We start from the raw sequence: 17,328 nt of genomic DNA, 5'->3' as shown, positions 1-17,328 counted from the left end.
ATATATATATATATATATATATATATAATTATTTATGTATATATACGCGTATACACATTAAAACTATATATATTATAGATCAATGTATGGATAAAAGTATATATATAGATATAGATATACAGAATTTGAAGATCGTGACTCGAAATGCACTTCCATAGGTTAAAATTACTGGCCTGGGTGTGTGTGTCATCAGCTTTGTTTTTTCTACTGAAGTGTAGACAAGCAGACTTTGCGTGTTTGCCGTGTAGATTGTCTTTCTGTCCAGTTTTCTCCTTCGCTGCTTTTCCTTCTTTGCCGCTTGCTCTGCGCATGCAGCTCCCTAGAGTTTTCGCGGCGCTTTTGAGGGTGTGGGGAGGCGAGTGACGCCTGAGAACAGCGGTGGCGGCCGCAAGCAGTTGTGTCTCAGCAGGCTGTCTCCCTCGTCCGAAACAGCGAGAAGGGTGTTTTCGCGTGGAAGAAAATCGATTAACATCGGTCTCTCTCTCAACGCCTCTGCACCTCTTCGCTCGTCACTCGTCATGTCCTTATTTCGTTTATTTCTCCCATCTTTGTGCCTCCTCATAGACGCGCGCGGAGACCCATCTCCTTTTCGTCGATGTTTGACGTTTCAGGCACCCACCAGTTCCACTTCCCCAGCAACGAACCACGATACAAGGTTTCGCCGGTCTCCAGCATTCCACGCATCCCCGAAAACCCCAGGATTTCGGTCCCCAAATCCGCGGAGAAAGACTCTTTTCCTTGCGCCCCCTCCCCCAAATCACACACACACACAAGGATATAGCTAAGCACATGCACATGCCTACTCAGTACCTCTATACGCTTACAGGCCTTTAACTGCACACACTCATACATACGCTTGGGCATACGCATACACACATCATATACATATATATGTATATGTTTATATGTATATGTTTATATGTATATATGCGTATGTATCTCCATTTGTAGACATTCGTAGTTTCAGGCTGTTGCAGGTGTCAGGCGTCTCCATTTTCCGTTGAAGAAATTCCGAGTGGAGCTGTTTCAGTGTTAGTTGGGCAGCGACTGCAGACGACAAAAGGAAGCTCTCGGACTTAGTGTCTGTCGAGAGAAAGGCGAAACGTCCTCTCAGTGCCGCCTCTGCAGTTCCTCGATTTCCTGTACGACTTTCTCGAGCGGAGGCAGCGTCAAGTGTGCAATCCGGCCGTTGCTGAGGAGCCAGAGAAGAAAGAGAGGCAAAAAGACAAAAGGAAACGATGACGTACAGGTGGAGACTGAACCGCCGCCGTGACGGACGGAAAAAGGCGACGGCAGTGCAGCAGAGGTCGCAGGGGAGGGGGAGGGTCGCGACTGAAGCGAGAAGAAAGGAGCGCTCGAAGAAGAAGAGCGGGAGCAGAGACCAGAAGGAACGCAGAATAAGCGACGGAGAACCGGAAAGGAAGACTGCCGTGGACAGAGGCAAACAAGGAAGAACAGAACGAAGAGAAGCGGAGACGGAGAAGAACGAGAAGACGACGAGAAGGACGCCCACGGCGGAAAGCGAGAAGAGGAAGAGGCAAGAGGCAGAAAAAGACAGAGAAAGGAGGAAACGAATCCGCCAACTTGCTGTTGCTCGACTCACAGTTGCGCCATCTCGTAGACAGATCTCTGGACCGACGGCGGGAACTCGAGAAACCTTTCCAGAATGTCTCCGTCGATAAAACCTTTGCTGGGGACTGTGGCCGTACCCACTTTCACGCTGTGGAAGGCTACTGCGCTGAGCTCTGCAGATTAACAAAGCAGCAATGCGCTAGACAGTCTTGCACACACCCGCAGAAAAAATGCCGACAAGACTGCGGCTGCGAGAATCCAACTGCTGGCTGTGCAAAAGAGCTTGTCCCCTTCCTTCTATCTGTCGAGCTCACTGCGGACTCGGGGTCAGCCTACGCGAGTTGTTCCGACTCGCGGCTTCTCTCTCTCTCGCGGCTTCTCTCTCTCGCGTCTTCTCTCTGTCTCTCTCTGCTGCAACTGTTCTCTTCTTTTCTCCCTTTCCCTCCTGTCGCGGTGGTTCCCGGTGGGCTCACACTGGCCGCTTACTCCCGATCGATTTCGTGACTTTGGTGACGGCGTCTTGAAGGACGGCGAGGCGCGCGAAGGTCTGTTCGTCTGGAATTTGCAGGAGATGTCCAATGGCGCCTTCTGAGCTTGCCCACAGTTTTGAGTTCTCTCCGACGACAACTTTGCTCAGCTCCGTCTCCATGCCTCTCCTCCCTCTTCGTCCGAGCAGCTCGTTTGTCTCCTCTGCGCCTCTTCCGCGCCTTCCTGTCCCCCCCGCCGGCGCTGTCCGCCCCCTCTTCCTCGTCCTCTCTCCACCCTTCTCGCCGTTCTGCTCTGCATGCGCCTCAGAGCGCGGATCTGCGTCCGCCTGGCGGCTGTCGCTCCGGCTGGCCTCCGCTCTGGACGCCGGCGAGACGAGCGCGGATGTGCGGTGCTGGTGAGTCGGAAAGGAAATGAACTTGTTGATCGACACTCCGACGTGGATGTACGAGACGCCAGACATCCTCACGCAAACGCCACTGCAGAGGCATCCCCCCGCGGCTGGTGCCTGATGGCAGATGCTGCACTCTTCAACAGTTTCTGCGGGGAAGTTAGGACGAGTGGAGGGGACGCCTTCTTCTCTCCGGCCTTCGGATCCAAGCAGAGACGCCCTTTCCAGCAGCCATATGTTCCGGTCGGCGTCGGCCAAGTAGTGCAAATTCGGAGACAGACAGGAGACAGCTCTGCAGAGAAAGAAGAAGAGGAACGTATCTGTGCATTGGCAGATGTCGAGAAGCAGCACCAGACTCAGCAGCCGAGGTCATCGTCCACGCTCGAGCTGCGGCCAGACTCAGTGTCAGAAGTTCGGAGAACCATGAGAAAGGAGAAGAAGAAACGGCCCGACGGCCAGAACTGGAGACGCCAATCGAAAAAAAAACAGAGACTGCACAGCTGGAAACGCAATGCGGAGAGACCTGTCGTACAAGCGGAAAAAACCAGTCGAGTCACCCGAACAGTCTCGCATGCAGTTCAGCCGCAGCACGCCTTCTGATCAGACACTCTCTGGAGACAAGTTCTGGACGCGATGCGTTTCCTGTTCTTCTGAACCGGACTTTAATCAAAGCAAGCTACAAGCGACCGCATTCTTCTTCTGTACACCGACTCCCCAGTGGACTGCTGTTCCTGCCAGAAAAAAAAACGCTTCTCGGACTCTCAGAGTTTGTCTTCCACCGTCGCTTCCGCGAGAGACATTTCGAAGAGACGGAGACACGGCATCTGTGTGGCGCATCAGGCGCCCTCCGAAGCAAGCAGAAAAACGTTCACAGCTTCACGAACCGTAGCTTCAACTGCTACAGAGGTTAAACGCCTAGGAGAGAGACGAAAGACAGTCCTCTCTGCCTCTTCTGCGGACGCCTCGCCGCGACGCAAATGAAAGCGCGCATGCAGGGACGAGAAACGTTTCGCGTCCTCGACTCACTCAGGCGTCCTCCCGAGTCCAGAGAAGAAAAACGCGAGCGAACACGAGAGAGATCAAAAGAGTAAACAACGGACAGAACAAGAGAGACAGAAACAGTAACTGGAATGCTTTTTCTCTGATGCGGTGTAGGGTCGAGCGACTGACAGGGTCCAGCATGCGTTTGTGTCGCGGGCGATCTCTTTGAACGCATTGTCTTTCGGCGAGAAACGCAAAAGCACCGCCGAAGCGACCATGTCCCCGAGGCACACGATCTCGTCATGCCTGAAAAAAACAAAAATTCCATTGAAATTAGAAAAAAACAGCGAAAAAGACGACGCCTTCTGATCTATCGGGGACGCGACACAGAGAGAGGCAAAGAGAAAGGGAGAGAAGCCGAAACTCAGCTTCTTCACTCCTACGTGTCAGTTTTCTTGTCCCTCTTCATATCTTGCATCTCACCCGTCAATTCACGGACACAGACAGCTGCAGAAGTTATACATGCATATATATATATATATATATGTACACACATATATATGCATGCTTGAATCGAGTACGCTTGAACCTACAGTAGCATTTGAAGGATACGTTGGGTCTGCATTGCTTTTTTTCTTTTTTCTTCAGTGCCTCTCCTTCGTTCACTGGTTTCCCTCTCCCTCCGGCTGACTGTTTTTTTTCCGGAGCACAGCGAAGGAACGCGACCTTCGTGATTTTTCTCCTTCGCCCTGGAAGACAGCGGATTCGGAGTAGACTTAGCGTCGTAGGGTGTTGCAATGCAGTGCATTTTGCTGTCTTTCTTTGAATTTACCATGTGTCCATGCTGGAAACAAAGGCGTTTGAGGAGTGACTGCAGACAAGTTCGAGACGGGCCTTGAGCATCTCGCAGAGTTCTCTCCCCTTCTCCTCCGTTCTGTCTCTCGCGCGCGCGCCCTGTCTCCTTCCCGCGCTCGAACGCCCTCTGTCTCCTGCATGCACCTCAGAGGCTTGAGGACTGTCTCCTTCCATCTCCGCTTCCAGACCCGCTGCCCCCTCCAACTCTCGTCGTAGGCCAAAGAGACGCACCTGCAACATGTGCGAGAGGATTTACGGAACCGGACACACACAAGTCTTCTGATTTTTCCATCAACGCGTTTACACCTAAATAAACGTTCACACAGATATATCTATATCTATCTATATATATATATATATAAATATCATATATTTTTATATTTATGTCTGCATAAAAATCTACACACCACGATAACCATGTCAGCATATATATATATATATGCAGATATATGTATACATTCACACATCGGTATATATCTATGTCCAAATATCCACATATACACGTATATGTGTTTCCAGGTTTCCGCGAAAAAGGAAGAAACGTCGCGACGTCAAACGGCGAATCGAGGTCTCGAGCATGAGGCGCAATCACTTATATGACTTTAACTTGTGTTTTTAAAAAGAATATAGTTTCACCAGAACTAGGTTTTATATTGAATGGAAAATTTGAAAAGTAGCAATTATTACAAAGTAATTCTTCGATTTTAAATATAATGGAATAATGAGATTTTCAAACGAATGCAATTATCCTAAAAATTTACTATCACTTTGAGTTGTAAAATTAATTTATTTTTCACGAAATCATAATATAATTTATGTATATACATTTTATGCATTAAATATTTTGAATTCAGGCTACAAAAAACATTGGCATGAATAATTCAGGTTTAACACTTGTTGAGCAAAAGGAGGACAAATACAAAGAAATCTACATTAAATTTCAAATTCCAATTTCGCTAATTATGGGTTGTCTTTTTCTTCAGTCTCCTGCGTTTTTTCGATGTAAAATTAGAAACGCTGGTAATCGCCGATCAGCAACACCACGGGGAATGTCTTCAAGACTTGTACACACCGCCTATCACGCTAGAGGGAACTCGATTAATTTACGCAGTCTCTGTTGAAAGGACGGTGCACAAAGTGATTCCGTCCAAAACATGTTGTTTGTGAGTATAACGAAACATCAATACCGATGCCTTTGAAACTGAAGTCTATTCGCATATTCATTTTGTTTCCAGTGAAACGATCCTTCAACAGGAACATTTCTCCTCGTATGAAGGAGATGCTTCAAATTCTATGTGAGCCGTTTCTTTACACGCGAATGCTTGAACAATTGATCAGTTGTGAGCATTCTAGGCGTTGACATGCTTTTTGCCGAACAACTGTCAAAAGAACTCTGAGTTGATTCCGTTTTAGATACTTTTAAATCAGGAGAGAGGCCTCGCTGATTTCCCGGATGTTCCCCCTGGGTTGAACTAGGAAGCGCATGCACTCACGCGATGGTTGCATGCAGCCAGCAGCAAACCTTGAAAGGGACGTAGCTGCTGAACGCCGCTTCTCAGTTCGTGGATGTGTGCTGCAAGTTGGACGACGAGGCGTCCGTCAGTCTGGAAACAACAGAAAAGCGACAGAAGAGTCAGAGTCTCCACCCCAGATCTTCTCGCCCTGAATGCGAAGCCGAAAAAAAAAAGAAACGCGCAAGCAGGCTCACTCTCAAGCAAGGAAACACACTTCTTTCCCCTGTAAAAGGACAATCAAACGTGTCTTTCTCTACGCAAAGATTCACATACACACATACAAGTACAGACGTAGACATTTATATATATATATATATATATGTAAGTATGTGTATACTTTTCTGGTGGTGGGGGGGTGAACGGAGAGTCACGATCGTCTCAAAAACACTTCTCTAAATACAGGTTTACATGCTCATATACATATACATATATATATACATATATGCATATATACATATATCTTTACATATATATATATATATATATATATACATATATACATATCCATAAACACATGAGGCATGTGCGAAGGCTCCTTTGTTGGTTGGGGAGTACGAAGATCGACAAAAGTGTGACGGCGGAGAAGTTGTTTTCGCGCCTTACTCCTCTGCGGACATCGAGGAGAATGATGAGGCCCTCTTTGGGCTCTGAGTCGCTGGCCATGACCTCCGCAGTTCCCACGCAGAGAAGAGACACCTGTCCCTCTCGTCTCTCCTGTCGCTCGTCCGCTCCCCTCTTTTGTCGGGCTTCTCCTTTGCTGCTGCGACTCTTCGCGGCATTGCTCGATAGCGCCGGGTGAGCAGAGTTGAAGGCAGTGACGCAGAGAGACGCGGCGATATGGTTCGGAGAAGGAATGATGTAACAGCCTTCTACCACGCAAGTCAGGGGGTCGACGAAGAGGAGACACGAAGGCAACACCACACCGTCCTGAAAACAAAAACGCAGCCGTTCTCTCTCTCTCTCTCCTCTCTCCAGCCTCATAAACGTGATCTTCGTCCTCTTCTCCATGTCGCGCGCGTCTTTCCGTCTTTCTGTCTTTCTGTCTTTCCTCCTCCATTTCTCCCCCTTTTTTTTCATTTCTCTTGCTCGTGGTCCTCGAAATCTGCTTGGGACTGTGGGCGCCGTGACTTTGATGTCTTCTTTGTTCAGCTGGGTCCTTCTCTCGTCCGTGTGTGTTCTGTTTCCTGCCAGTCTACGTCCTCTGGTGAGCGGCCCTAGAGTATGTGCTTTCTTTCCTTCCTTCTTCGCGCGCGCTCGAAACGAACACGTCTTTATCCGTCTCTGCCTGCTTTCCTTCGTCTCCTTCTCTCCCCGCTCTCTTTCTTCTCTCCCCGCTCTCTTTCTTCTCTCCCCTCTCTTTCTTCTCTCCCCGCTCTCTTTCTTCTCTCTTGCGACGGCTTACGGGCTTCACCACCTCTCGGGGACAAGCTAAGACAATCAGGTTTTGCGCAGGCAAGACGCAGAGTGCATCGACGGTCCTCCCAATCGGCAAGCCGCGCAACTGCAACCGCTGCGCTCGCTCTCGAACCCCCACAAGCAAATGGGCGCATGGCGCGGCCTTGTCTTCTCTTTGAATCTCCATCTCCGAACAAGAGGACGAAGAGAAAGAAGAGGATGAAGAAGACGAGGATGAAGAAGACGAGGATGAAGAAGAGGAAGAAGAAGAAGCGGATGATGAAGAAGAAGAGGAAGAAGAAGAAGCGGATGATGAAGAAGAAGAGGATGAAGAAGAAGAGGATGAGGAAGAAGAAGAGGATGAATAAGAAGAGGATGAGGAAGAAGAAGAAGCAGGGTGACCAGGAGGGATGTACGTCCAGATAACTCCGACCTCAGGGTCCGTGAAGGGTGAGGAGAATTCGCCGAGAGCACCGACGCCACTGGAAGGCACAGCTTTCACCTGGAGTTGACCTGAAGAGACGAAACGCGACAAAAGGCGCCAGACAGAGGACTGAGGGACCCGCAGAGAAATGTGTAGAGACACGCATACAGACATCGAGAGATACGACTACAGAGAGCGAGACAGAGAGGCAGGTGGAGAGACACCAACAGACACAGTGATGTATATATACAGACAGGAAGACATACCGAGAAAGAGGGAGAAAAAGAGAGAGAAAAGGGGGAGGAGAGGAAAGAGATGCACAGTGATGAGACTAGGCAGGAGCGACAGAGGTGAGAGGGAAGATTGCGATGAGACAGAAACGAAGAACATCCAACAAGGAAATCTCCGCAGGGTGTTTTCGTGAAATCTGTTGCCGAAAACGCAAGTCAAAGGCGTTCCTGGGATCTGCGCGTCTTCTCGCCTTCAAAAGTCCCGCGCGACGTCGGATGGAAATCGCATGCAACGACGCAGGAAACTCATCAAGTCGGTTTCGACCCAGCCCCCCCTTTCCCTTTTCAGTCGAAAAACGAGGCGTGTGCGTGCATGCATGCACCCACCCGCTTTCGTTGCATGCAACAGAGCCGGGCGGTTGCCGCTGCAGAAGACGCCGGCGAGATGTCGGTCTTCCAGTTTCCTCACGCTCCAGCAGAGACAAGCCTCCTTTTCCCCCTTGCAGTTTCCGGTCTCGTCCCTCGCCGTCGCAGCCGCGTCGTTCCTCGCGCATGCACGCCGCCTTTGCCTCTGCTGCATGCGCAACATATCTCTCTTCTCCACGAGAGGCGAGAGACGCAGGGGTTCGCTGCCCATGTGGACGACTTTCCGGTGTGAGAGGCGCACAGAAAACCGCGGAGAATGCGACGGCGGAGACAGTGGTCTTCGAGAGACTTCGAGAGCGTGTGAGACGAGGCGGCCATCGCTGAGGCCTGCCAGCACCCAGGACGTATTCTCCAGTGTGCAGAGAAGAAGGGAGGTGATCCTAACTCCAAGTTCGTCTGCGAAGCGCAGAGAACAACGGACAGCGAAGGACCGAGGTGGAATCTTTCTCAGGTGACGAGACCCGAGAGCAGCAGACCATGGGAGAAAGAAACGAGAGCGATGGTCACCAAGACGTGGAAAGACTAGGCATGCATCGGGAGAGAGAGCGGAGCACAGACGCAGAAGGAAACCTCTAGGTCTTCATCTCCTCGTCGATTTTCCACGCTCCTTTCCTCTTCATCATGAAGCCACCCAGGTCGGCGCATGCCAAAAAACATATTTTTGGAATGATTCGGCATGCGACAGCTCGCATCGCGCCTACAGACACTCAAAAGAATCCGGCAGAGACCGATCACATCTGAACCGCAGTTCACTTCGGTGTGAAAACATGTCTAGATTGACGTCACACGTTCTCCTCTCGGCATACCCGGGGAACGAGATTCTCGAGCACTTGCACGCATCTCTTTTGGCGCCTGCTTCGACACCCGGACATCGCCTACAACGCAAAATTCTGTGTTCGTCTCATGCAAGCCACTGACCTCCGTAGGCGTCGAAGCTCGCGAGTTCGAGCAGGGAAGGCAGAGCGAGAAGGCGAACTTTCCCCAGGTCAAAGTCGCCGACTGCAGCGAGGCCTTCGTCTCCTTCGCAGCTCAGCAATGTCTCTGTTTCTTCATTTTCTTCTCGACTTTCAGACACGAGCGCGAGAGCGCTGAGGCCCACGGCGTGGAACGCTGCAATTTCGTCACAAACTTTCTTCACATTCAACATCCGCAAATGAACTCCTGCGCCACAGTCCGGCTCTTCCCCGGCGGCTGCCTCAGAAAGACTTGTGGGGGTTTCCCGAACTTGTTCGCGCTCTTCTCGCCGGAGCTTGGAGGCGTCTGGCAACGCCTCTGCATGCAGGTTCCCCAGCAATTCGAGGCATGCAACGGACCCGTCAGAAAGCGCGAGCGCCAGCGAATCGCCTGAGCCTCCGCGAGCGCCGCTGCACGGGGAAGCCACGAGGGCAGCGAAGTGAATCTTTTGCGAGGAAGGGAGGGCGGGTGAGAATCCGGAAAAAAGTGGAAACTCTTTGAGAAGCGACAGCGAGACTGGGTCGACCACACGGACAGCCGACGGCAGGACCTGGAGAAAAAAAGAGAAAACGGCAACGCGCTAAAGTGGAAGGGAAGAACACAGTGTGGAGAAGGACAAGAAACGAAGTGGACGCAAGGTTGAGGAGAGCGAAGGGGAAGAGGTACAGCTCAAAACAAGCGTCTCTTTGTGCATCTGCCAACGCCCACTCCGACGAACGCAAACGCATGCACGCACGGACACACACACAGTGTATATAAGTGGAACTGCATCCAGAAGTATTCACTTCGACTTTTGTCGGAATGCTCATACTCGCTTGTGAACTGTCTCCTCCCTCGCTGATTCGAGTGACAACCTAGATCCAAAAAGAAGACCTTTCTGATCGCTTCCCGACAGAAACGAGGCATCTTTGAAGCCTTGACACAGAAAAATGCATGCATGCGCCTCTCAAGTACACACCAAAACCCAGATTCGCCCAGTTTCCTGTATTCTGCCTTTTCCCCGCCTGACCACGACGGAGTCTCCACTGCTACGATCTAGGCGTTCGCCATCATGCACCTGTGAGACCATCAGTTTAAACGAGGAGTTTACCGACTCGCGAATTCGATGCGCGTCTCTTCAGACGAAACGGACTTCTCATGCACTCTTGCGTCGACGGTTTCAAGGTCTTCCTGTTCTCTCCTTCACTAGGCGACTGGTCTCTTCTTCCACTCTGTGTCTCACCTGGACAAGGCCTAGGGAGCATGCACACGTTGTCTCGGCGCATGCAGCTGGGTGAGCCACGAGGTCTTTTTTTTCGACAGTCCTGCGTCGCCATCCTCCAGGCAGTCGCAGGGCTGTCGCCAAGATGGTCGTTTCGTCGCGCTTGAAACCGAAGCTAGATTCTTTCAAGGAATCGTTTTGTTCATGAAACTCGGAGGAGAGCAGCGGTTCGCAGATCTCGTCCAACACCGCCTCGGAGCCTTCCGAGTCTGGCTCTCCTTCTTCTCTCCCCCGGCGCCTTTCGAAGCGCCCGCGCGACGAGACGCCGCCATGTTCTTCCATCTCCACGTCCATCGAAGAAATGTCCGCGGCTGAGTGCAACGAAAAGAACAAAATTTTAAGGTCGATGCACGCCTGAACAGAGACAAGGAGGGCGTGGATTTTCACCGGGTGCTCCGAAAGAAGTGAATAAATGCGAAAATCCAATATCAAAACAGTCACTTATTGAGAAAAAACAGTCGTGTCAACCTACACTCAACCACAAATTAAAGGTTTGCGTATCAAAGTAGTTGCACGAAAACTCGTATCATCCCAACTCAGATGAAACCCGAGACAAAGTCTCAGCAGAGACAAAAGGAGACTCTTCTGTTCGTGGGACAGCGAATGCGGAGGACAGACTGCATTCATAAACTGCAGGCGGCGTTAGATCCAGCGAAGACTTTGAAAGTGCTCTGGATTCCAATGACGAGGCGTTGCCCCAGACGAACGCGCTTCCGACGACGCAAGAAAAAAGAAGAAAAAGGAATACGGGATGCACAGGCGCACGGATTTCGTATCCTTCCTTCTCCCTCACTCGCTGCTACTCCATCGAGAGTAATGAGTTCCTCAACTGTGTTCCTCTTAACTTCTTTAGGAATTCTATCTTCCTCTCCCCACCGTTTTCCCTTACCCTTCGTTCTCGTTTTCTCTTTCTGGCTTTCTTTCCTCTTCCTCTCTTTTTCTGTCTCGCTCGCCTCTTCTTTTCTTTCTCTCTCTCCTCGGCTCTTCTCCCCTCCTTTTTCTCTTTCCTCTTTCCTCTTCTTTTCTTTCTGTCTCTCGCCCTCCCTCCTTCTCCTTCGCTCTCTTTCCTGTTTCTTCGTTCTCCACCTTTTGGGTTTGAGCGGTCGCCGCGCGGCTTCAGGGTCCAGGCGAGGACGCGCGTCTCGTGGGGGAAGGCCAGAACGGCGATTGGACCTCGAGCCAGCAGCGCGTCCGCGCGCGTCTTCGAGAACTCTCCGCGGGTGTGGCTCCGCCTTCCCGAGATGCGCATGCCCGTGGCTGACGCAGCGATGGCGTAAGGCGACAAGTCGAGAGTCCAGAGGCGGTGAACGGGCGCATGCAGCGCCACACTCGCACACGAGGCATGCAGGGCGAGTCCACTTCGAATGAAACGCAGAGAGGTGCTGCGTCCGTGACCGCATGCAACAATCAGCTGAGAAAACGAGGAGACAGGAGCAAGCCACTCAGCAGTCACGGAGACACAACGAAGCTGTCTCCACCCTACACATACGGACCCCCTCCCCTGCCCTTCGACATGAACGAGAAACGCACGAGAGAGCAGGAACGCGCAGTCTGCTCCGGAAAGCAACTCTCGTCCACTGAGCACTCGGACATGTGACTGAAGGGGACGAAGCGAAGGTGTCGGCTCGAGACAGATGAGCAGTGAAAAAAGTCTCGTACGAAAAAAGTCTCAAACGAAGAGGATTGAGGGAAAGAGGGACGGAGCCAAGGCAAAAAGTGAAAGAATATAAAACAGAATGAAACAACAACGCACTAAATCAAGGTGAAACATGTGACGAGACAAGTGAAAAACGCGAGAGGGAGAAAGGCATCGGTTGACTGCCCACGAGTGCAGACTTCCTTCGCACGTCGAGACCACTCAGGACAGCGCCGGAAAGTGGAGACGCAGAAAAAAAAACGGAACCAGCAAACACCAGAAGAGAGTGCGACAGACGAACAGAAGAAAGGAAAGCGAAGAGAGCAGACGCAGGAGACACAAGAAGAAAGAACGGAAGACCTGGAAGTCAAAGTCCCTGTGAGCGTGTGGTAAGTCCGAGTGCGAGGAAAACGAAGATGGCGCCTGTCGAGAAAGCGAGGAGACTTTCAAACGCCTCAAAAGAGAAAGAATGTCGCAAGAGAAGCCAAACAACCTTCTTGGCAAAAGTAAAACACATATGCTCACCAGGCGTTGATCGAGACCTTCGACTTCGGCGAGACAGCAATCGACAATTGGTCCGAGATTAGGAAAAACTTGAAGAAGCTGAAGTCTGCCTGAGACATCCATTCCCTTGGCTGACTCAGACGGTCGCTCTTCCATGTCGCGCCTTCGTGCCTTTCTCTGCGCGAGCTGGAGAGTTCCTTCTGCTCCCAGGTCTCGCACAGCGTTTCTTGAATTATTACGACCCAGTGCATCACCGTCCTCTTCACTTCGTTCTTCGCACCTCTCCCAGTTGTGCTCCGTGTCTTTTCCTGCATGGTTTCCTGCATGTCCTTCTGCACCTTCTTCGCGGCCCTTCTGTGCGTGTGGGGGTTGCTCGAGAGAGAGATGAGCGTCGGCTTCCAAACGTCTCGCGGCGTTCTCGGAGAAGAGGCGCTGAAGGCCCTCGACGGAGCGTCCGACGTCCAGAATGCGCAGGAGAAGCGAGTCGGAAGTTGCGGAAGCGACAAAGAGGATTCCATTCCCCAAGTAAGATAAACCCGTCGGCTCAGAGGCTTGGCCGAGCCACTCGACACACATGCGTGCCGCTCTCCCAGACGCCTCCTCGCCAGAGGGCCGAGGCGATTCTCTGGAGCCTGAAAAACACAGACACCCCACAGAAACGAAAAAAGGGAGTCGTGAAGAAGCGATCACCCTCGCGTCTCCACCCGACCACTCGGCGCCCTGTACTGACACCTGGTCCGTGTGCATGCAGTCTAGGCACGCGAAACAGACAAAGCGAGAAGTCTCCGACAGCGACTTTTTGTCGTTGCCTTTCGCGCCCTACCAGGCCTCGAGAGCATCTGGTTTCTTCTCGCGCGCCGTAAACGCCTCCCTCCCGAGAGCGCGTCTTCTCTTCGCTGCGGCGCTCTCCCACCCTATAAACGCCACTCACTGGCTCCTGTGAGGCGTTGCTCGATTTCCATTTGCGGCCTCGGCCGCGAGTTTTCGAACAGCATGAGCATGTATATTTGACCAGAGACATCGCCTAGAAGGAAAACCTTTCTGTGCTTGACTTCCGCGGCCTCCGCATCAACCTCCCGGACTTGCTCGACGGCGACGATCTCCTGGAGGCCAGAGGGCAGCCCCCGGTGACGCAGAACGAGGGGACCCGGAATCGATCCGTCGAACGTGAGGGAGAGGGAAGAGAGATCCGACAGCAGAACGCTGGGTAACGAGGCGCAGTGGGGGAACCGCAGATAGAGGATTTCCTCTGCGCCGAGAACGAGGAGACACGGTGCGAGCCCTTCGGCGTCTCCGCCTTCGGAGACACGTTCTCCTTGACGTCTCGAGCGGCCGACCTCGGAGGCGGCGCGGGGCGCGAAGGCCGGAGCAAAGAGGCGAGAACTGCAGCTCTTGACTCGGAGAGGATGGAGCAGGTACGGAGACGTCCAGAGATGAGGAGCCGCGCTCCTCGGGGGAAAGAGGAGATCGTCCAGAGGCAGGCGCACTGTTCGGATGAATCTCTGGAAGCGATGGAAGCTGCCAGGCGCTGCAGAAACCTGGCCTTCGACAGTTTCATACAGCACGCAGAGATGTGCAGACTGGACAGTGAGCGTTGCACCGGCTTCTCGTTCGCTCTCTCTCTCAAGGGGAGGCGGACAACTCGCGCCGGAGGCGACACCGTGGAAGCCGTGGTTCCCTCGGATCACCCAGAGCGCCAGCGCCGAGGAACTGCCCGCGCTGGGCTCCGCGCCTTCTGCTGCGGAACTCTTCGCGGGGCCGCAGACCTCCGGAGGAGGAAGGAAACAGATATCCAAAACGTTCTGCTCGTCCAGCCGAAAGAGACGGACACCGGAAAACAGGGACGAACCCGCTTCATGGTTTCGAGCAGGAGACAGGGAAGAACTCGCTTCTGGGCCGAAGGGCAGGTACTGGAGAAGCGACTCATACTGATACACCACAATGCACCGCGTGGTCGGACACACCGCCATCAAGGGACCGCCGTCCACAAACCGCGTGCTGACCTCCTGCAAACAAGGACAAGAGAGCCCGCGAAAAAGTGCAGGCGGTTGCGAAGTGGAGAGACTCGGAAACAGCGGACGAGCGGACGAGGAGACGGAGGAACAGAGTCACGCGCAGCGGGAGGCACCGGCCGGTCTGAGCGGGGCGAGGGCGCAGAAAGGAAAGAACACCTCGAAAAACGGAGGCGGGAAGCCCGCCTGGACGGATGCGAGGACCGCACCGCGAAGGCGACCGCACAGCGGTACATAAGAAGAGATCGGCGGAAGAACATCACCACAGACAAAACGAGAGGCAAACAGCTGCACAACGTTACCACTCGGGCACACTCATCTGCCTCCCTTATCGACGGAGGAGTCCTGTTTGCGCAACACATTTCGGAGTGAGTGGTCCGGAAAGGGCTTCTTAGCGTACCTTGAGGTCGATGCTTTCGACTGTCACGACAGTCTGCTTCTCTTCGTCGTAGCGTAGAAGTAGAAGAATCTGTCGATCGGTCAGAACGAGAAGGTCCTCGAGTTCGGCTGATTCTGCGCTCGCCTTCGAGCCCCCGCCATTCACTCGGCAGACGCTCGAGTCGGAGCGGGAGATCCGCGAAACCCGAGGAAAGGCGGCCATGCAAAAGACGTCGGCATACAGGGGCAGAGTGATGGGGTTGAACGTTTCACCAGAAGTCCAGGACGCTGAAAAGTCTTGCGCCGATCGACTTTCCTCCGGCACATCTTCGCTCCTTCGCCGTGGGCGCCGGTCAGGCGCAGGACTACCGGCCAGTGAAGCAGATCCGTCACGTCCATCATTTTCTTCCATGTCTACATCGCGCTCTTCCAGGAGGGTGGTCTGCCGAAAGTCACCTGCCGGTGCGCCGGCAGAATGGCCGCATTCTGACGATTGTGGATGGACAAACACCAGGCTGTGTGGCCGCGCAATCACCAAGGTTCGGGTGTACGGACACCGAAAGCGGAGCGAGATGCTGCATCGTGCGCACCCCGGCTGCTGAGAAGTGACGAAGTAACAAAGGGTCGAATTTGACGAGGACGGCCCGGGCGGAGCCGTTCCCGTTCCCATTTTTGCAAGGACGAGCACGGGAGCAGAATACTTCTTTAACGAGCGTAGAGGGCCGTTGGTACAGACCTAAACGGCAGCGATATCGGACACGGAGCGCGAGCCGTCAAAAACTCGGGGTTTCTGTCCCGCAATTTAACGCGCTATCGCTCGATTTCGCCTTCGCAGCAGTGTCTCAGGGTGTGAAACGTCTACTCCTTCCCCGTCTCCCAGGAACTGTCAGGGAAAAGCGGGATTTGCGCCTAGCATGCACATTCAAAGTTTTTCTTGCAGTCAGAAACACCGGCAGAGAAACGGCATCGACACAAAGATGTGATTCGGTGCGGCCGCCACCAACGGCCGATTCACCAGATTGTCGCGTGCGGGAGAAAGACCAGACCTTTTGTTTTACGAGAAAAGGCAGACTGCAAACTTCGAGCAGAGCGTGCCGTTCCGTTTGGTAGACACAGAAATGGCATGGCGCCTTCAGTCGTTGCGCTCTCGACGCCAACGTGTATCTCAGCGTTGTCGGCTTGGCCGCACGGAACGTCAGAAAATATAGTGGGAAACAACTCCTGGAAGCAGTTTTGTCCAAAGAGAAAAGCGAGGGAATGGAAACGGGCGGGAGCGGCAAAGCAGTAGTCACATCGAAGTCACCAGTTCTGTTACACACAATTTTTTGCACATGCAGCGTGCGCGGACGAAACAAGTTTACATGCGGCGGTTCGCTCGTGCCAGCTGCTAGTGGAGCTTGGGGTCAGTAACGGCGAATCCAGTAGTTTCAGTCTTTTACAACAAGACGTTTAATGCTCCAAAGGTACCGCGGCAAAACGGAGGCTTTCGCAAGCGACCCCCGAAAACGTAGTGTCCACTGGCGCTTGCGTGTTTTACTGACAGTCACTGCAGGGGACGTCACTCAAAGCACGAATGGCCGCACACTCAGACAGTACGCGAAACAGGAACCGGCGACGAACACAGCCGGATATTTTGCGGTCGAGTAGGATTCCAGATGGTGAAAGCCAGTCAGGCAGAGAGGGGCAGGGGCGAGCAGAGCACACAGTCCAGTCAGAGGTTCGTCTTTTGCTTTGTGTGCTGCCGTCCTAGAGCGCAGCGTGTGCGTTTTGCAGAGCACAATGTCTCCCCTCTTGTCAGCTGATGAATATCACAGGCACACGTGCGCATCGAGACTTACAGAGATTGTACAAGAGGTTTGCAGGAAACGCATGTACACAGTGGCAGCGACGCGTGTAGACTGCTCGCTTGTTACCCGGAGTTTCAGGGAGGAATTACGCCAGGGTCACGCTGTGTAGTCGAGCATAGATCTTGTTGAATGGGTATTATATGACCAGAAGGAAGCAATTACGTCGAATTTTCATGCCCTTCTGACGATCTCCAAGGCGACGATGTCAATATACAGAGAGTCGATGCGGTGCAAACTGTCAGCCCCCGTTCAGATAAGAGCCATTCTTCCCCGGAAGAAACAGCTTTTGACTTATTTTTAGAAGACCAACCTGATATTGTTCAATTTCCCAGAAGGCCGTTTTCGCTGTTGGTTCTTTCTTATGTAATTCAATATAATACACCACTTGCCCTGAGTGACAGTAGCCACATGCGTATGCGCATCTACGGAGGAAACGTTGTTGTCCAGGTTTACTGAGTTTCT

General features: G+C 52.6%; 1 protein-coding gene across 1 annotated transcript; it reads right to left on the bottom strand.

Moving 5' to 3' along the window:
- Nucleotides 1-455: 455 nt before the first annotated feature.
- On the bottom strand, nt 456-16,207 carry TGME49_267710 (CPSF A subunit region protein). The gene is made up of 15 exons (XM_018781481.1): nt 15,042-16,207; nt 13,561-14,635; nt 12,651-13,261; nt 11,576-11,900; nt 10,451-10,800; nt 9,193-9,778; nt 8,236-8,670; nt 7,202-7,707; nt 6,403-6,726; nt 5,779-5,889; nt 4,263-4,516; nt 3,620-3,736; nt 2,059-2,741; nt 1,604-1,745; nt 456-1,192 (listed from the first exon to the last, which is right to left on the bottom strand). Exons 1-15 carry the CDS (start codon nt 15,687-15,689, stop codon nt 1,111-1,113), a joined length of 6,249 nt encoding a protein of 2,082 aa, XP_018636220.1. The 5' UTR covers nt 15,690-16,207; the 3' UTR covers nt 456-1,110.
- Between the last annotated feature and the right edge of the window lie 1,121 nt (nt 16,208-17,328).

Source organism: Toxoplasma gondii, chromosome IX, assembly GCF_000006565.2.
Source record: "Toxoplasma gondii ME49 chromosome IX, whole genome shotgun sequence".
Lineage (NCBI taxonomy): Eukaryota > Apicomplexa > Conoidasida > Eucoccidiorida > Sarcocystidae > Toxoplasma > Toxoplasma gondii.
This window is presented reverse-complemented; position numbering and strand designations above follow the sequence as displayed.